The 20,775-nt window shown below is 51.4% G+C and overlaps 1 protein-coding gene across 2 annotated transcripts in view; it reads right to left on the reverse strand.

The window, feature by feature from the left end:
- The window catches only part of MGRN1 (mahogunin ring finger 1), a 56,402-nt gene extending 41,375 nt beyond the window's left edge, over positions 1–15,027 (reverse strand). For both annotated transcript variants that reach the window (XM_074158273.1, XM_074158274.1), the window contains exons 1-3: positions 14,884–15,027; positions 8,405–8,523; positions 5,358–5,446 (exon numbers count right to left, since the gene is read on the reverse strand). In XM_074158273.1, the coding sequence (XP_074014374.1) occupies positions 5,358–5,446; positions 8,405–8,523; positions 14,884–14,971 (296 nt within the window). In that variant the 5' untranslated portion in view covers positions 14,972–15,027. The remainder of the gene's footprint in view (positions 1–5,357; positions 5,447–8,404; positions 8,524–14,883) is intronic.
- Positions 15,028–20,775: the final 5,748 nt, after the last annotated feature.

A 20,775-nucleotide genomic window follows, 5' to 3' on the forward strand; every position in this document is an offset into this window, starting at 1 on the left:
AGGAGTGGTGAACGCAGCAGGCTGCCTTTGAGAGGTGTACAACACCGCTTGATTTGCCACACAGCTCCAGCCTCACTTGTCAATCAGTATTACCTTAATTGCCACGATGCCTGGGTCAAAGCCAAGCAGCTAAACTATTCAGGAAAAGCTTGGCACCATCTCCGACTTCACAGTAGCAGTCGGCCTCTCCCCTCATTAACCTCCGCTCAGAAACAGGCCAGGCATACCTCCATAACTCAACCTAAACATTGTCAGGGGAACCCTTATTTACCAAATTCACTGCTGCCCAATTAAGAGGGATCCAGCATGAATTTTACTTGACACCACACTGAACAAGAATGAAACGTTCAGCTTCAGCTGTATTAAATTATACAGAAGGTGCATAATAAAATTTAAGTGCAGTATAATCAAATACCAAACACACTTACTTGTACCAATGTAACCCTAGTGAATCACTGTAGCGTACACACCTCTCTGAAGGACCTGGAGAGCTCCAAACAAGACTTTGGCCAGAGGTTCACCTAGGTCAGAACTGCAAATCAAGCTAGAACACACCCAACCTGCCAGTATAAAAACAGACAAATCCCAAGAACTGAGAGTCTGAACACCTGCAGCAGCCTGGGTACAATATACAGTATAGAGCAAGATCGTATTTTCACACAAGCTGGTTGCATTTAAAAAATAAAATCTTGGCACTTGAAGGCTGTAAACAAGAAACACCCTAACAAGCAGGGCAGGTTTGTCTACAAAACACGAGGGGAGCATCAACATTTTGTGCTGGACTGACCCAAGAACACAGATGGCAACAATCCGCTCACAAGTGTTGTGTATGTCCAAGAAAACAGCAGCACAAGCTTCTGCAAATTATCTCTTGCTGCGTTGCCCTCCGTTGGTCCGAGGTCAGCAGAGAAGAATCCAGGCTACGAGACACTTCCAGAAGAAATGGGGTGGGGGAGAACCAGCACCCTTCCAGGCAGGCACACATGGAGGCTACTTCAGAGACCTATACTCCCTGCATGTAAAGGCAGGTGTTAAAATAGAGATGCCCAGCACACGCATGAGCTACAGATCAACAACACAGATCTAGATACCTAGAACAGCCTCAAGTAATAAGGTGGGAGACCTGGGGGAGGGCAGATCACACAAAACAAGATGTCGTCGCTAAAACCATTGGCTGTTTTGTCTTCTCAGTGAAGTCACACAAAGCGTACGGGTTTGCAGGTCGCCCTCCTGCTCCCAGCTCCACTTCTGCACCTCCCTGCCAGCACTCGGAACGTGCTTCCATCCTTTCAAGGAGAAAAGGGGTTAAACCAAGATAAGACTAGATCTGTTGCCCTAGAAAACCACTGAGGGGCCATTACCGGCTACAGTGGCTGAAGAGAAGGTTTCTGGAGGATGCATCTGCTGGGAAGAAGCAGAGCCAGAGTCCTCTCTGCCTGAAGCAGCATCACTCGAGCAGGGGACAAGGTAACCGTGCTTAAATGGTGACAGTCACAGCAAGGCTGTGTACCCACCTTCCCATTGCAACATGCCTGGAGCTTGAGGTTAAGAAAATCATCTGCCACACAGCAAGGAGCTCAGGTGAGGAAGGACTGCATAAGCAGCTACACCAGCGGGTACCTGGACCAAGGAACAGGCAAGGACTGCTTTGGTGCATACTTTGAGAGGCTGAGACATCTCACATTCCACCTTAAGGTGCAGTAACGGTGGGACATAACTTCAAGTGACTAACAGGACAAAGTCACACATTTTGCATTCCTTCTTTCTTTGCAAGGGACGTGGCAGACAAGGAGGTGGTTCAGGTGGTTCAAGAGCTCTTCTGTCTCCACCTGCACTTGAAGCTCACCGTGTACGTTTAGTCAAGTCCTACAGGCAGTGCTGATGTGAGGTGGCCACAGACGCATGCACAAATTTAGAAATCAGTGACTTTGCTAGGTGTGCCTTTCAGTCATGCCCACAAGTCAATCACACAGCCTTCACAGTCACGTGTATAGAGCAGAAGAGACTGACCACCTTTGAGAACAAATAGCTGATCCCATGTTATGGTGAAAAAGGCAAAGCAGGATGACCAAGGGAGCTGAGGCCACTTGGTCTGTCATCACTTCTGGGTAAAACAATGGAAATGCTGGAATTTTTTGTTTGTCTGTTAAAGAATTAAAAGATAAAAATATAATTAACAGCAGCCATGACAATTTGATAGAAATAGGTCGAGTCAAACCTGATTTCATCCTTTGAGGAGATTAAAAAGTTTGACCAACAACTTAGTAGACATGCAGGATAAATGCTAAGTATTACTTGACGTAGTATTGCGAGATAAGCATTACAACAGTGTCAGAGCAGGCACTAAATGAAGTAAGAACTAGCTGACATCTCCATTAACACTGACTTTCATGTGGGAAGACCATCATCAAATGGAGGCTTTCCTATCTGGGGGTTCTGCAGAGATGTGTATGCAGTTCAGCACTATTCAGGGCTGCAGAGCAAGCAGTTCAAGCACGACCACCACCTCCACCATGGGATGAACCACACCAAGGATCAAGCTCAGCTCCACTGTGCCGGGGACTCAGCTGTCTCCCCTCGGTCCCTATCATCCACCTCCCTCTCTGGCCCTTATCCAAAACGCTCACTGGTCTCACTACTCTCCACGATATTGCTGTTGCTTCAGACACATTCCCAAACCACTATAGTTACTGATTCCTTCAGCACTTCTGGTCCATGATGCTGGCTGAAGCCCACAGCCCACGCTGAAGCAGAGAGACTGTCCCAGGACACAACTCTTCCACGAAACAGATTGCCTCGTGAGTACCTTAGCTCTGAAATAAAGCTTCCAGTCCACGGCCAAAAGAGGGACACAGGACAGACATGAGGCAGTCTTCTTCTGTTAGTGGTTAACAGCAAAACCCACGTTACCCTCTTCCAAGTTTCACAGAGTCTCATCCTGCTAGAAATCAAGCACTCAAACGAGGTGTTGAAGACTCAGAACTTCAACACCATTATCCACAGGTTTATTGCTTCTCTCCATAGCTGCTGTAAATATTCAGAATTTGGCAAAGCTCAGAATTTTGTCTGGTCAGAGCCAGGCAGGAAGCCCAGAGTGGACGTTTCCTCAAATTCCTCCATAAAGTCCTATACTCTTAATTATTGATCAACACCCTCTTCACTGTTGAACAATGAATTTTCAATTAAACACAAGGAAAACCAAAAGGGCTTGAGAGGACTTGACCACCAGAACATACTTTACACCTAGACGCTTGGCTCAGTATCTTATTTTTGATGGAGGAGGTCATAAATTAAACTGAACTAGTCCTGGAAAGAACATGCAAGCCTCAACCACTGGCTGTGAATAAGCCAAGCTGGAGAGGGCACAAAGTGTCTTTACGTGCACAGAGGGAGAAAGGAAAAGCCTCTAGTACAGAATGGTAAAAAAGCACGAGACAGAATGTGCCCTGGGGGACCGGCGATTAAAATCTCATTTTGGGTCCATATCAGTACAAAATTAAATAGAGTAATGGTGGTGGTGGTGTTGTCAGCACTAACACAGCAGCACAAGAGCCTGTGAGAACTCACGAGGCAGAGAAAGAACCGATAGTATCAAGAATTAGACAGATGCAAACCTAGACACTGTCAGGGTGCATGGACACTACATTTCAAACAGCCCAGAGCTGCAACTCTGCTCAGGGGGACAGGACGTGCAACCACAGAAAACAGAACAACAGAACTGTACATACTAAACCCCACCAACTCCTCCATTCCCAGCAAGCCCTCTCCCAGTGAAAGAGCCACTTCCCATCTAGCTTCTGAGAGATGTTCCACTGCTTACGTGGATGCCTGCAAGGAGAACAACATACCCTTTCCACAGCAAGCGTGGGAGGAAAGCCAGACTTTTTCCTAGAGAAGAACTTCACCTTTTAGCTGAAAAAGCCAGACAGCATTCAGAGCAGTTTACCAATGGTTACTTTTTCAGAAGTTCTTCCCTCTCTTCCTGTTCAATCAGTTTTGAAACCACAGGTATTGCTCATTTAAAAAACAAAACAAAACAAAAAAACTAACCTTCAGTTTTCACACAAAAACAAACCGAGGGTTTCGTGTGGTTATGACTCAAATTACTCAGGTTACGCCACACTCTCAGAGCCACCTTGGCTGGGAGTTGAAGCTGGCCCCCTGCCAGCACTCCAGCCTGAAACACAGAATTCAGAGCGACTCAAGGATCTTCGAGAAATGCTCTGCCTGGACATCTGCCCGGTCGCTCAGACCAAAACAAAGCGCTGTGTGCTGGGCCCCAGTACTTCATCCTTCCGTTTGAAAGAGGGCAGCCACATCATAGAATCATGCAATGGTTCAGGTTGGAAGGGACCTTAAAGATCATCCAGTGCCACCCCCTGCCCTGGGCACGGACACCTCCCACCAGACCAGGTTGCTCCAAGTCCCCTCCAACCTGGCCTTGAACCCCTCCAGGGATGGGGCAGCCACAGCTTCTCTGGGCAACCTGGGCCAGGCTCTCACCACCCTCACAGCAAAGAAGTTCTTCCCCACATCTCATCTCAATCTCCCCTCTTTCAGTGTCAAACCCTTCCCCCTCCTCCTATGGCTCCCCTCCCTCATCAAGAGTCCCTCCCCAGCTTTCCTGGAGCCCCTTCAGGGACTGGAAGGGACTCTGAGGTCTCCCCGGAGCCTTCTCTTCTCCAGGCTGAACTCCCCCAACTCTCTCAGCCTGTCCTCACAGCCGAGGGGCTCCAGCCCTCTGATCATCAGGCTGTAGTGTTAGCCATTGCATTTAATCCAGCTAGTGGTGATTTAGATCTCAGTGTAGAGCAGTGAAAGGTAACAGATCTCCATGATTATCCAGACCTCCTTCCCCTACGCGTGGGACACAAGCCATCTAAACGAATGCCTAACACTAAGACCAAACTTTATCTTGGCAGCAGCAGAAACCTGAGGAAGTTTCACTCAAGAGCAATCAGTCTTCCCGGCCTGTGACTTGCACCAGAATCAGCTATTTTCTGGCTTCTCCTTGCACAAGAATGCAGAAAGGAATCCGTCCGTAGGGTTTATTGACCTGACTGGTATCTTTCATTCATGCTAATGATTTCATGGCTTCGTTTATCACTCTAGTCTGTCCTGTAAAGACAGATACCTCGCTGGTCCTGTTTGGAAACACAGATTGCTCAAGTCTATGGATAAGGAGCATATAAATCAGCTGAAAGCTCTGATCACAGGGGAACACAGAAACCTCTGGATACATCTAGCAACAAGGATGTGGAATTCAGCTACTTCTCCAAAACCTTATCAAATACAGTTTGGCTCTGGATGACAGGTTGCTGGGTTGAATAAATGAAAGGTTCAGGCAATAACAGTACCTCACAAGTCGGAGAGAGTCTTTGCGGATATTCACCAAACTTCGCAGTGTCTTCACTGGTTCGTGTGGAGCTGGAGTGACATAGGGAAACTGGAACAAAATGGCAAATAATTCTCCTATTATTATACTATAAAAGGTAACAGCATGTTACCTGGCACACAATTTACCCAAACCATGAAACATCTACATTTAAGGGTACTCAGTAGAGCAGCCACAAGGAATAGTAATAAAGAATTCTATTTACAGATAAATCAAGCATTTTTCAGGGTGAAAATCCTGCTCTGGCCCAGCAATAGCTCATATTGGGAGTACACACTTTAAGAAAGAGCATTTTCACAAGATCTTTTTTCTGCACCCTGAATTCTCAGCGCAGAAAGCCTTGCTCTCACAAGCTTTTATTTCTACTAAAGAAACCACCTCCAGCTTGAGCAGAAGAAATGCAGCTCCTCCATGTGCGTTACAGCATGCAAACAGTTACTTGACTGCTAATCAGCATGCCCAAGGCCTGGATTAAGGGGGGAAAACCTCTTTTTATTCTGAAACAATGGGGCAAATGTTCTGGAAAAGAAAAGAAAGAGACAAGGATAGGGGGCCTCATTCTATTCGACAGTCAAGAGACCTCTCACAGATTGTGCTTTAAATAAAGGACAATAATGCTTCAGACTGTAATTCTCCTTGCTGGCCACAGAACTTCCAGTAAGAAATACAAAGGGAACTGCTTACGGTGGTGACCACAACCTGTCCAGCTGCAGACCTGCCTACTGGATCTCCCATCTGCTTGGCAAAGTCTGAAGCTGAAACATCCACTCTCACAACTGCCAAGTTTGATAGGAAGAGACAGAGCCGTGCTCCAAGTCAGAGCGACGGCGCGACACAAAGGCAGAGAGCTACAGGACAGGCTTTCAGGTAGAAGGTTACTCCAAGTGTACCCAGCAACGGTGCCACCACGCAGCCTCAATAGAGTTGGGGTCCTTCAAACACACATTTACTAGGTGGCCTGCAGTGGTGTAGAGAGAGTGAATGACATGGAGCAGTGGAGCAGAAGTACCAGGGACCACAGATATAGATGTCTCCTTAGAAATGAGGAGTCTCCTAATCAGGCAGCCAAATGTCGCTAGAGCTGAACTTCAGGGCAGCTCCAGGACACAACCCATCCGTGTTGCCCCCTCAGGCCACAGAAATGGGGCAATAGCCAGAGCCTGAGGGAAAAACTTACTGACATGAGAACGTCACAGAAGACCCCGTGCCACCAGCAACAGAGAATTCACGGGGTCTTCTGCGATCTTCAGCAGCAACTACTGTCCTTGCACCCTGGCTGCTCGGTAGTGTGGTTGGTAGCACTGCTCTACACAGAGCACTCAAGACCTCGGTTACTCCAAAGCAAAAACTTGGTCCCTGTCCAGAAAGCAGTTTTCCTGCTCTGTGTTCAAGTGCTTTTTCCCTTGAAGATTAATCAGAGCTGCCAAAGGGCATTAACTTTACATAGGCAAACTATATACCACGACAGCCTCCCTCTCTTAAACCTATTTGGCAAACGTCCCACTGTGTTAATAGCATTCTCACCCACTCCCCTCTGAAGAAATGATGAAATCCAGTGCTGGGATGTCTACAAGGAAACCCAGGCTGAGACACGCAGGCAATTTAACTCTGCAAGGTTGGTCCCTACAGCCACAGGCACACGGGATGCCGAGTTAGCAGCTGCGCCTTCTGCTTTTGTCGGAGCGCCGTGTGGCTGCTAGTCACGGAGCAAAGGAGAAGAGGTCAGCTTTTAACCGCTGTCCTGCACGGCCCCAAATGCAGACATGGTGTAGGGTATGGGATGAGCATCCCCATGCCTGCGTAGCACTGTTATGCCCACAACAATTTCCATCTAAAATCCCTCCTTCCTAGTTCTGTTGCTCATCTGCACTTTCTGCTTGAAGAAGGGCTTTCCGGATTCTCCTTCGTCCTACCCTGCAGAGTCCTGTTAACTAACTGTGGTGCTGAGAAGACCAGTGGTACAGCCCGAAGACAGCTCAGAAAGCAGAACCATCACCAGTCCAATTCAAACATTGAGTCGCCTTGCCTCAGTTTCCCTATCTGTAAAACAGGGGAGATGCTGAACTGCCTCCCAGCACTACAAGCATGAATTAACTAATAGTCACAGCTTTTCTGAAGATGAGAACCATGACATCAATTTCTCGTTTTCGTGCTTTGAAGCTGCAGAAACAACTAGGAAAATAGCTGGCAAAACAAGCAGCTCTTCTTCTTCTCCAGCACTCTGAAAACATCTCCAAATGGCTCCTACTCTGTTAACCTTTTGGTTCTTTTTAAGCAGTTCTGAGATGCAAGAGAAATCCAATACTTAACACACATAAAATTCCTGTCTGTCCCTCACAACAGTGGTATTCCCTGTTCACAACAAAAAAACACGTCAATCACTCAAGAAGGTAGCTTTTCTCAGTCTCCTAAAACACATGAGCCCAGCTCCGTGTTCCAACCGGGAAAACTAAAGGAGAGACTTTCTGAGCAGCTCACCTAGGTTACAAAGCAAACAAAAATCACCAAATATCAAGATCTGTCTTAATACTGCCCTACACCCAGTCAGGCCACTCATTTACATGGAGAGCACATGTTGAACACTGGCTGGAATCCATCCAATGTGCCCAGGAGCCCAGGCTCTGAGAGTGGACCTGCTTCCCAGCCTTCTCCTCTCCGCAACATGTTTTACACTCACTCAGGCAGGCAATCACAATTAGTCCCAAAATCTGCGCTCCTGAGTCCCTGTCCTTCTTCCCCCATTACTTTTTCCTTCTGTCCTAAGTGAAAATAAGCCTAGAAGGTGAATACTGCTTCTTAGAAAAACTCTGCTTGCATCTGAACAGCTACAGCAGCCAGCAAGCTGGGACACGGGGTGGGGAAACACTCCTTGCCCCTCAGACTGGAATGACACTCCCCACGTAGCAAGGGTCTCAGATCTGTGCTATCCTCCTCTACAAGCCCTACACAAGATTTTCCAAAACAGGCAGAAAACAAAAGGATAAAATAGACAGCATATAGGAAACTTGCCTGAACAGGTCTATTCCCGAGGAAGTTTAGATCCATGTTCTCGCCAAAAAGGTAGCCCTCAGGGTGAGGGGTGTCAAACTTCTCGCCTCCCATGAAGAAGTGACTTGCAAAGTAGTTTCCTAGAAAAAAAAAAAAAAAAACCACACAAGGAAATAAATTTAAAAAAAAAATCTAAATGAGTGCTTCCCAGAGAACAGCTGGTCTGTGCAGTTTTTAATTCACAAGTATAAAAGAGCACAAGACATAGAAAATACTTGGTAGCTCACGCCTTCCCTGTACTAGTGATAGCCACTGCCAACAGTAGAAATGCGGGGGGAGGGAACCTAGAATAAATCATTACAGTGGAAATAATTCCATTTTAACTTGTTTTCCAGAGAAGGGACAGGGAGCAGTAAGGGTCAGCTCTTTCCAATATTGCTTGTTTGCCTTCCCTCCCCTCTTTCACTCCCATATCCCAGGGCGAGAACCACCCAAAACCTTTACTGTGAGTGCTAGAGACTAATTTAATTAACAGCACTGACAGTTCTAAACGTAGAAACCTGGTTGCCTGGAAGAGAGAAACCCTGGGACTGACTAAAGGGAACTTCAGCTCTGAAAACTCCACCACAGATTTGTTTCATTCATCTGTAAGGTGATGCACTACAGTGCAAATTTCAGGAGGCGAAGCATGTGGAAGGTCACTGGGATTCTGGATTAACTGCAAAGTCAAATGAATTGATTCAGGTGGATGAGAGCACCACAAATGCTGCTTCCTCCTAAGAACAACTCAGGAAAACACTCTCAAATATCAAGTTCACAGAGTTACAGTTTCAGAGAAATAAGTATCAGGAGAGAATTAAAATAAAAGGCTCCACCCAAGCCGTTTCCCTTGAAGTTTCAGAGTGGAAGTTTTTCACGTGCATGATGAAAGGACTGAGCCAAACGTACATTCGCTTCCCTGGGTGCAATGCATAGACAGCACAAAAGTTGTTTTAAAATGAGTCATTACAGAAGCAGTAACTAATCTGAATGGTTATGGAGGCATTACGGAAAGATTTGCAGTCCCTCTAGCTAGGAGCAAGTGTGATTTACTCTAAAATGGAAGGGTTTTCATGAATGGCTCTTTTTTTCCATTAAGGCTTTTTTCCTTTATGCTCCAAGAAAGGCTCTTCTTAGTCTGCACAGATGGTAGTGCTTTAATGACGATGGTAGTGCTCCGCTACTGCTGAGCTCAGCTTACAAGCATCCAGATGTTTTTATTATAGAAACACGTCCTTCTTTCCAGGTTCAGCAATCACCTTCAGCACAGGTCCAGAATCTACCTACAATCTGTCCTACAGAATCAGCGTAACAAAATGTAGGTGCTCCAAATGACAGGCAACCTTTTCCCACCCCTCCCAGAAGCAACAAATTAAAAAGCTAATGTGCGTATCATCTCCGAGCACAGCTAGCTTGATACAGCCTCTCCACCTGAGATACACTGCAGTGGTTGACGCTTACACTAAGGTTGAGAAAAGCATGACAAACACTGAGGTTTAGAAATAGATTTCGCATTTTAGGTGGGTCAAGTAGGATGGTGTTTTGGAGCATTTTATCTGGTTAACTGTGAAGACAACGCTCGCACAGGAGATCCAGGATCAGAGTCTGCTCCCTCCTCACGCTGATTTGGTATCCCATGAAGGAGACGTCCTGGGGCTCGACTCACCTCGGCAAACCTGTGTTCCACAAACTCAGAGCAGAGCTTTTTTGTGGAAGAAGCTCTGCATCCCACGCGCAGAGGAGGCAGAGCCCCAGCAGGCGAGGACTGCTCCCCACCACTGAAACCCCACGCCTGCGGGGAGCTGGGTATTCAGGAGAGCATTGCCCGGCAGGCTCTCCAGCACCTTAGGATGAAAAGGTCTCTCTTGTAGAGCTGGAATGACACTGAGACGCATAACTAGCGCTGTCTTTGCTCTCTTTTGGGATCTCTAACAAAATGTTAGGATTTCTCACAAATGCACGCTACCCCCCGCAACACAGCAGCACTTATTTAACTGGAAACCACAGCTTCCATTCCACATTCAGACTGAAGCCTCCCTTCATCTCCCAGCAACGTTACCTCCTGCAATGCCAAGTTTTTTTCCCAGAGGTGCTTCCTTCGTGAGCAAACAAGAAACATAGTCAGTGCCAGGCACAAAGAGCACGAGAAAACTCACTCTGAGGAGCTCAGAGGGGAATACACTGCCCAGCAGAACACCCCTGGGCTCTGCCAGTGCTGCTACGGGTACAAAAGCCACCACATACACAAGGTCTCAACAGCAAAACTAACAAACATGAACCGCAGCAAGCTGTCTTCACAAATTTATAACAGTTTTTAGCAGCTAAAAAAAAAAAAAAAATAAAAAGAAAAATTCTATTGCACTGTGGCTGGATGAGGCCATCTCACCTTCCTCATCGCCCAACCCTGTCGGGCCACCAAAAGCCACCACGTAGCAAACGGGAACGTGGCTCTGAGCTGGGTTAAATATAATCCAGCAACAATCAAATAGCAAAACCAACTGCTTTGACCCATGAGCGCTCCAGTTCTCTGCTTGTGAGTAGCTGGGGAGAAGGCAGGAAAGGAACGTTCCACTCAACAGCAGGCAGTGGTGACTGTCACCAGCAGGGTTGGTCTGAAACCCTGATGGAACTACAGCAGGAGTAACGGAGACAACCTCTCCCCTGTGCTTTGCAGAGCCGGTGAGGAATGAAAGCTGTGTGTGAAATACAGGAACGTATTTCTGTTTCAACACCATCACAGTACACACAGCTTACAAGCTGAGAGCAAGGTGATGGCCTGGGTACAACTCTGGGCACTCTTCTCCTATTTAAAATTCTCTTTCTTTGATTAAAGCATCATTCCCAAACAACAAAGCAGTTCAGCTTCAGAGAGGAGTAATTTGCCTCTTTTTTTTCCCCTCCCAAAAATGTCCAGGGAATTCTCTTTCAAAGAGAGGAGAGGAAAAAAAAAAAAAAAAGCTACCTCAAGGGCAGATGCTCCCTGCAGATGAGCTCAGTGGAACAAGAGAGGAGCTGACGAAGGAGCTGCGGGAAACACTGGTGCATTGCTCACTGGTTGCTAAAGCAATAGGGGCATCATGAGACTGCATGCGAGAACACGGATCGCTTTACTGCTTCAAGCACAGAAGCGCAGCGAGGATCATGACTGTTCCTTGTGATTACCCATTTTTAGCCTGTTTCATGGGAGCGCTAATTCTTCTGTACAAACCGGGCCCTTCTCCAAGCCCCTTCCAACTGGTCAGGCATCTGCAATGCCAGCACAGTCTCCACGAAGAAAGCGAGAAAGGTTAAAAGGTACCAGTGAAGAGGTATTAAAGAATGGAATTGGGTGTCATTTTACAGCATTTCAGCAGCCTCGGCCCCCCCAGATGCAGAAGGGGAAATGCAGGTGATCCATATCCAGAGCGTTGGAGGAGTAAGCAAGGCGTTTTCAGAGGATTTTTAACTACAAAACTGCATATAGCTTGCATCAAAGCTGTTACAACAATCTGAGAATGCCTCATTAAGGTCTCTGGCCTTTAAAGACCAAGGTGGATTCCACAACAACCTGCTCAATCCCCCACAGAGCACCTGACTGACCCAGCAACAACCACATCAAAAGTCAATAAATGAGAACTGAATATTCACCACTGCATTTGCAACCAGCTGTGACTCAACAAGCTGCCGTCACTCGGTACAACCTGGTAAACTAACCATGCTCCTTTTCCCAGGCAGCCCGACACACTGCTTGAATTAAAGTCAGAATACCTGTATTTTGTGTTTATTTCCTCGCACAACATGGCCTTCTTGTGAGATGGCTCCAGAACGCAAACCTGCATCCTTCAAACTGATGCCCACTGTGGATGACAACGGACCAGAGCCACAGCAGCTGGACACCCCCAAGACCTGCTTAAACCAGAGACTTGGAGGGAAAGAACATAAAAGCTGAGGGACAGCCCTTGGTGCTGCACGAGACTCCGGCGGGTGAGTAAACTCAGGAAACACTCCCTCGCCACATCTTCCAGCCTTTAGGGGTAATCTCTGAGCAGCCAGGAGGCTGCCTGCGTGTCAGGCTAACACTCCAGTGCACACATTCAAACACCTACCACAGCTGATGGAAAACTGGCTTCCAGTCAGTAGCAGTACAGGGCTCACAGCAACAGCATCAAGTCAGAAATAATTAGCAACCATTTAGCCTAAGACCTTTCTGTACCGCTTCCAGCTTGCCTCCTGAAAGCAAATAAAACCATAAACACTCACTTCCAATTGTGTTCGCCGTCAGTTTTTTTTTTTCCAATCATAGCAAATCTTTCCAGCCCCAAGACAAACACACGTAGGTCTGTAGGACCAGAAGGGTCAGTGTCCTTCCGAACACGCTCCACCTCAAGAAGGGAGCGGGGGTCACCATCCTAACAGCCCTTACTGTTCTGCTCTTTAGTAACCTTCCTTAAATCTCCACCTTAGAAGTGTTCGCGACCTCTTCTTCTGCCTAGAATGATCTTGAGCTTGAACAGCTCTTCTCCCTTCCCAAAGAGGATCCTTGTTAAATAAACCTGAAGAAGGCAAAGAGAAAGGTATAGCCTAAAGCCAGTATGCCTTCAGAAAGAACACAAGCAAGTGCGACAGAAAATTAATTAACAAGCATTTAATTGTATCCAAAGCCTTTTAAGGAAATACCAATATTTTTCTTTAATCAGCTGCTTGAAAGCATTAGCTGTTCAGTTTTACAAGGGAGGTACCACACGTGGAATGCTCGTTGGCAGCATTTAGGTCAACAGACCACTTCCAGGATGCATGTGAACGTACAAACCCAACCTCACGTGTGTGACGGGGTTACCTGAGCAAGCACATTGGCTAAAACCCAACACCCCATTAAATTCTAGTCCGGGTAATTACAACAGCACAGAAACAACAGGATGATGATTTGAAAGAAGCAGTTTAATGTTCATTGTGTATGGTGGTTATAATTAATCCAGTCCATATCTAAAACACTAAGTGTCCACAGAAATCAGGTGCGTCCTTTAGGCTGTAAGAAAATCGCCAGCAGGACCATGGAACTATAGTTACAGCTTATCAGGCAGCTCACGTCCACCCAGTTTCCCACACTGAGAAAGCCACCCAGGGGACATGCAGAGTCCTGCTGCAACCTAGCAGTGACACTTCTCTTCCTAGCAGCCCAAAAAACTAGTCCTCATCCCCCTAAAAAAAAAAAAAAAAAGCAGGTTAGATTTTCTAAGAGAGCCAGAGCAGCTGAAGAATTTTTCCAAGAAGCTTTCCCCCTTCCATCTGCTCCACACCACCAGTCTTGCTGAAGGCCAACCTGCAACAAGACAAGGTGTAATGATGGCACGATTCTGTGCGAGAAGATCTTGCCCCTCCTCCAAACAAAAGCAGGGGCACCTAGCTCCCTCCATCACACAGCCCTGCGGGTGTCACAGCCAGCAAGCCATCGGACACACGCAGAACTCGAGCCTCCGAACGAAAAGACTATGCTGCGCCCATATCCAAGAGTGAGGGAACCCAAACTGCTGCTCTGCAAATTCTTTAGCCTGCCTGGAAAAGCCCTAGCAGAAGAGAAACTTAGAAAAAAAAAAAAAATGTAAGCAAATGGATACCGTAGCAGAAAAGATCATGTGAATTTCCCTTATGACTTGTTTTGTGAGAAGAATAAATAAAACTCTTTAAACAAGTTAAACCAGGCCAATCTCAAAAGTCAGTCTAAGACAAGGTGAGTCACAGGCTCATCCCAACTGCACAGAAGTGGCACTGCTGACAACTCTCTAAGCTTTCAGAATGTCTCCCTTTGGAAAACAAATACCCATGTAGGCCATGTTAGTCCAACAGCTCCTGGGTGAGAAGCACTGCCATTTTAAGGAGGTAAAGAAGGTTGTCATGTGGAAATTTTTCCATCCTATATACCACCAGAACTGATTTTCCTTCCACACCCCCACCGAACTCCGCTGTCGCTCCCTCTTTACCAGCAGGAGATGCCCCGCTTGCCACAGACTGACAACTTGCTGTAGTCACATTTCCAGAGTGGAGAAGCGAAGCCTTACCCACCCACCATGACCCACCGGGACCAAAGGGCAGCGACTGAGCCAGGTGGCCACAGACACTGACAGAAGGACGGGCAGACTATTTCAGCATTAGATTTGGGGCACACGGCCCTCCTGCATCCTTCCACTTCAGCCAAACAGGGCACTGAGAAGGACTTTTACCTCAGGTTTTGCTCAAGAAGACACATCCATCACCTCTCTCCAGCAGGGAGGCCCCGAAGCCGGACGGGCAGAGCCCCGAGCAGAGCCAGAACCGGGCCGCGGTGCCCCGGTGCCGGGTACTCCCTCAGCCCCTTCCCCTGGGGACCCCCCGACCCCCCGCTAGGCCTGTCACCCTCGAAGCGGCCTGTGGGGCCCCGGGCCCGGCGCAGGCCCGTCCCCCTCCCCTGTCCCCGGCGCTGAGTGAAGTGGCCCCGCGGCCCTCACCGGACTTGGGCGGGTAGCGGTAGGCCGAGTTGGCTTGGATGTCGATGTCCTCCACGCCCGCGATGCGCCGGCTGAGCAGGGAGCCCATGACGGCGACGGCGGGCCGGGGGAGGCAGAGCAGCGCGGCGGTGGCGAGCGGCCCGCACCCGCACCCACGGCGGCGGCGCGGGGGACGCCGGGAGAGCGAGTCCGTCCGCCCTCGACTACAACTCCCGGCAGGCACCGCGGCGGCGCCTACCAACCGCCAGCGGCGGGGGGGGGAGGCTTGCGCTCGGCCGGCAGAGGGCGCTGCCACCGGGGAGAGGGGCGGGGGGGGGGGTGGATGACAGCGGCGGGGAGGGGGGGCGGCACGGGGATGTACACGGAGAATAGCCGGGAATAGACCCTGGATGGAGAAGCCCTTGGGACCTTGCACAGGGATGCCCAGGGACACAGAGAATCACAGCATCACAGCATGGTCGGGGTTGGAAGGGACCTCTGGAGACCATCCGGTCCGACCCCCTGCCGGAGCAGGGTCACCCAGAGCAGGTCCCACAGGAACGTGTCCGGATGGGGTTTGGAATGTCTCCAGAGATGGAGACTCCACCACCTCTCTGGGCAGCCTCTTCCAGGGCTCTGCCACCCTCAAAGTAGTTTTTCCTCACGTTCAGATGGAATTTCCCCTGTTCCAGTTTGTGCCCGTTGCCCCTTGTCCTGTCACCGGGCACTACTGAGAAGAGTCTGGCCCCATCCTCTTGCCACCTGCTCTTTAGATATTGCTCAGTATCGATGAGGTCCCCCCTCAGTCTGCTCTTCTCCAGCTGAACAGCCCCAGGGCTCTCAGCCTTTCCTCAGCAGAGAGATGCTCCAGTCCCTTCATCATCTTCGTAGCCTCCACTGGACTCTCTCCAGCAGTTCCCTGTCCTTCTTGAACTGGGGAGCCCAGAACTGGACCCAGTGCTCCAGTCGTGGCCTCACCAGGGCAGGGAAGAGGGGGAGGACGACCTCCCTTGACCTGCTGGCCACGCTCTTTTTAATGCACCCCAGGAGACCATTGGCCTTCTTGGCCACAAGGGCACGTTGCTGGCTCGTGGGCATCTTCTTGTCAACCAGGACACCCAGGTCTCTCTCTGCAGAGCTGCTCTCCAGCAGGCCAACCCCTACACTCTGCCCAGGGATACCCTCTGTGCCCAGGGATGCCCAGGGAGGATGCACATGGACACCCTCTGTGCCCAGGGATGCACCTTGCAGAAGGTGGAAAGGCAAAGCGGGCAGAAGGAATTACTCTGAGGGTGCCCGTCAGCCCAGGGGATGATTAACCTGCTGGTAGTTGTTTTGCAGAAGAGCTTCACGCAGCAAGCAACACCACAACCATCTCCACCAGCCTCCTTTCCCACTGGCTGAAGGCGGGGGGGCACAGGACGTGGCACCGGCGGTGCGTCCCCCAAGGCACGGTGGCTCTGTGTGGGCCAGCTGGGGTAGCCGTGCACCTCCCGGGAAGTTTGGCATGGGGATTCATTATCTGGGCCAGTTCTCAGACGTGGTACCTGCTCCCAGCTGAGGCTCGCCACCAGCAGGAGAGGAAGACGATCGGGTTCCCCAGCTGCACGTGGGGAAACCTCTCCCGGGTTTCTCCTCCCGCAGGGAAGTGAATGGAGGTATCTGAGGTTGGGACATGAGAGCGGGGACAGACTGAAGGCTGTCTTGCATGCATGAGACAAGATGAAGGATGCCATGGAGGAAGAGGCACAAAAGAGCCCCCACCAACATCCCCGCCCCAAGCCCTGTCCCCTCTGGCACCGAGGTCTCACAAAAGTCCAGGGAAGAGCCCTCCAGGCTCGGCTTTTGGGGGAAGAACCTTCCTGCACGCACACTGCAGACAGGCCCACGCTGCAAAGGAACTGGGGACCCCAATTCCCAGCGGTGGGGTTGGGGACCCCCGGGAGACACAAAGGAGCTGAGGTGGCACCTGCGACATCTCTTAAATTGGCCTCGGGAGCAGGGGACCGGCACGGGAAGAGGGCTGGGGCGCAGGGAGATGGCGGAGAGCCAAGCCTGCCGGCACGGGAGGGTTTTGTGAGGGCAAGCGGGCGGTGGGTGGAATTTCCTGGCCGTAAACACAAACTAAAACACGCCCGGCGGGAATAAGCCAACAAACCCGCCGGGAAACGGGCTTCCGGCCGGTTATTACCTTCGTGGTTGTGGTGGCCACCCCAAGCAGAGCCACCCTGCGCCAGGTGGGGACGTGCAGGGCACGGGGCACGGGGAAAACGGGTGCTGGGGGTGAGGACAGAGCGGGAACGAGCCCTGCTCTGCTGCGACAGGGCTGGGAAGGACAGGGAAAAACTAGCGCCGGCCGCGTCCTGCCGGCAAACCACGTGTTAGGGTTTGAGAAACCCACAACAACTTATTGTGGTTTAGACAATTGTTCTATCACCCGATGACCCCTCCCCACCTGGGAAGGGGAATCAGGGGAAAAAGAAAGGAAACACAAGGGTTGAACTATAAATAGATTTAATAGGGTAAGACTAAATGATTAACATAATACCAAAGAACCAGTATTGATCCCGATACCAATATAAAATACACAAGGACCATCCCCAGCCCGTTCCATCACAGGGAGCCGTGCACTCCCCGCAGGGACAGTAAATGTGGGACACCGCGAGTGCCGTGGCTTCGGGAGGAAGGGAAGGGCTCAGGGCTCCGGCACCGGGACAAGGAGTTCTCAGGATGGCAGTTTTCCCAAGCATTAGAAATTAGTCCTGTGCTGCTCAAACCAGGACACCACAAGAGGCAGATACCCTGTGCCTGGCAGAGGGGATCCCTGGGCTCTGCCTTGGCAATAACCATCCCCGTATCCCCCAGGATCCCGCTGGCAACCAGAGCGATGGTGCCTCTTGCTCAACCAGCCGCTCCGTGCAAGAGTTTCTCACGACAGAAACTGCATAGAGAGGGAGGAATGGAGTCTGCTGACCCGCAAAGAAACCCTCGGGCCGCGTGTGCTGCCCTGGAGCGTGTCCCAGCTGCTCCCTGCCTGCACGGGCAGCCCGGAGATGCTCCTCTGGGCTGGGAAGAAGCTCCCGGGCAGCGTCCTGGCAGCTAATGCCAACAGCTCATGTGCCACCAGCAGCCCCCAATGGAGCAGGGTGAACCTGTAACCCCCCCATGGATTCACTCTGCACGTCAGCACCAATTCGGAGCTCGGTGGCAGCAGACCCGGCACGGCAAGGCTAGTGGCTCCGTTTCCCAGTGCCATGCTGGAGACCGGTTGCTGGCCAGCTGGCCACCAGCATGGAGGCAAAGCAGAGCCGTGTTCGCACCATGCAGGTGAGGAAGGGACAGAAGACGAGGGTCCCTCTCCCTTCCCTCCCGCATCCTGAGCGCCAAGAGCATCCTCCCCTTCCCCAGCCCAAGGAGGTGCCCGGAGGCAACCACACCAAAGCTGTCCCCTGGGCTTTTTTGGGGACAAAAGCATCCACCTTCCCTCTGCAGCTGCCCGTGCTGCTCAGCGGGAGCCCGGTGCCGTACGGGTTAAGCGGGGAAGCCACGGGGAGAGCCGTGGTCCCGGCAAGCAGCGGGGTGCTGGCACTGCCGAGCACCGGGGCCGCCTGGGGAAGCGGCCGCGGCGGGAGGTTTTTGTTCGTGCGAAACCTCCACCAGCGGGAAGGTGCCTCCCGGGCCGCGCAGTTCTCCGGAGCTCGGAGGAAGCGGTCAGGCCCCTGGAGGGGTTATTGTCATCTGGGAGGGCAGGGGCCTTTGCTGGAGAATATCTCCCCCAGGGCCCTGCTCGGTGAGACGTATACGACAGACAACTACAATAGCAGCGGCGTGCCAGGGACGGGCTCAGCCCTTCCGCTCCAAACCCCAGGGCCCAGAGCGAGCGGAGCTGAAGGGTAGCACCTCCAGCGGACGGCGGCTCCGTTACCCCCCGCCCGGCCCGGGGGGGACATGGGTCCTGGCACACACAAAGGCAGGATATTGCACCACTCGCCTCCTCCGTCCCTCCTGGGAGCCACCACCAGCAGCACAAGGGAAGGAGAGCGGGAGACACTGGGACAGAACTGCTGCCAGCCTGTGCAGGGGGACACAACACCATGGCCGTGTCCTGTGGGGCGGAGGAGCAGCAACCCTCCCCCCCCAGCCAGTGGCACTGTGGTGGCTTCAAGAGGTGACAATAGCCCCACAAAACCTGGAGGTGCCACCAGGCGTGGGTTTTGCACCTTCAACCTTCGCCTCCGGGCTCCTGAGTCTGTATTTCCACCGAGTGTGGTGCTGCCAGCCCTGGGCCCTGCACCATGCTGCGGATGGAAAGGGAGGAAATCCATCCAGGAAAAGGTAAGCCTGGAGCCATTCTCCAGCACGGCCTGGAGAGGAGCAGCAGGATGGAGGAGGGATGCAAGCCCACCTCCTCTGCCAGCTCCCTGACACGCTCACTGTCACCACAAGACGTGTCACTATGTCCCAGACCCAGCTGGCACCTGCTACACCACCCCTTCCTGCAAAAAGGTGGAGGAACAAGGAGTTCTGAGGTTGGGCACGTTTCACGTAGGTTTCTCCAGCTCCTGCGACCTGCCCTTCAGGAGTCTCCTTGGACCTCTCTGCCGGGGAGGCAGCTTCGAGCACGCCCGGGTAAACAAGGAAGTATTTTTGCCCGCAAACCTTCCACTCACCGGAGCAGCTCATCCAAAGTCCAGCTGCTCGGGGGTTTATTACCCAGCGAAGCAAGTGGCTCTGTCTCCGTTGTCCCCTCCCCGGTGCTGTCACTCGCTTTTTTTTGTCTGGTACTTGTAAAACACCACGGTTCAGGAGCCCTGGAGACTCCGGGCAGAGTTATTCCTGACCAGAAGGAGTGGCGAGCCCATGAACTTTGCCTCCCTTAAATACTGCCCTGCTCCAAAGGGCTTGCAACCCTCCCCGAAAGCCCTGCCGGGCCGGGGCCAACCCTTCCCCCTTCAAAAATCAGACCGCGAGGTTTCTAAAAATGTCTGGTTCTCTCCGATTAAAATAATCCTTCGGGAGATTTGTTTTCCCAGCTATATTTACACCTTGCCGGCTACAGATCTCCCTCTCGCTGCTTTCCCTCTCAGGGTTGTCTTGACCTTGTAAAAAAAGAAAGGGTCACCCCTTGATGCGTCCCACTGCCACCACCGTACAGCTGTGCCCTCGCTCCCATTTGGGTGGTGACGTACGTCCAAGGAGGAGGAATCCCCTCGGCCCCGGCATCCTCCAAGGCCTGGAGCACTCTGCACGGTTACTAAAGGAGACCGTTCGCAGGTGGTCAGATTTGGACGACACCGGGGCCATCCGTGCCCCAGCAGGGCAGGCTGCAAACCCCCTCAGGTCAAACGCGTGACCTGCCTGAGCTTCAGCCATTAATCCTCACGGCTCAGCAATATCTGCAGCCGTACGCGAAACGCCGGCCAGGGTCGGAAGGTGTTAGCCAACAAACCGCTCGCGGCCAGGCTAAGCCTCGACACAAACTGCAGGAAAAGAGCCCAGAATCGCTCCGGAAAGGTGGAGGAGGCCGAGGGCCTTCACGAGCCCTGCGGAGCCAGCGGTTCCCTCCGTCTCGCCCCACTTTCCCCTTCCTTTATTACCCCCCCCCCCCCGGGTCCATCCAACCCCGCGTCCCTGCCTGCTTATCGTTTCCTGGTACTTAGCAACACCATTGTGTGTGTGTCCCCCTGCCACGGGCCTGGCTGCGTGCTTTCATCTGCTATGGCAATGCCCCGCTCTCAAAAGGAGCCTTTCACGCTGCCGGGAGCCCACCGGCACCTTCCAGAACCTTCCCTCCAAATGCCGTCTCTCCTTTTACGCCCCGGCAGCCACGTCGGTGGGGTTGTTCTCCGGCCTAAGGGCCAACCCCCCCATCTCTTATCAGCGCTGCTGGGGAGCCCAAGGCCAGCCCCCGGG

Source organism: Numenius arquata, chromosome 14 (assembly GCF_964106895.1).
Source record: "Numenius arquata chromosome 14, bNumArq3.hap1.1, whole genome shotgun sequence".
Classification (NCBI taxonomy): Eukaryota; Metazoa; Chordata; class Aves; order Charadriiformes; family Scolopacidae; genus Numenius; species Numenius arquata.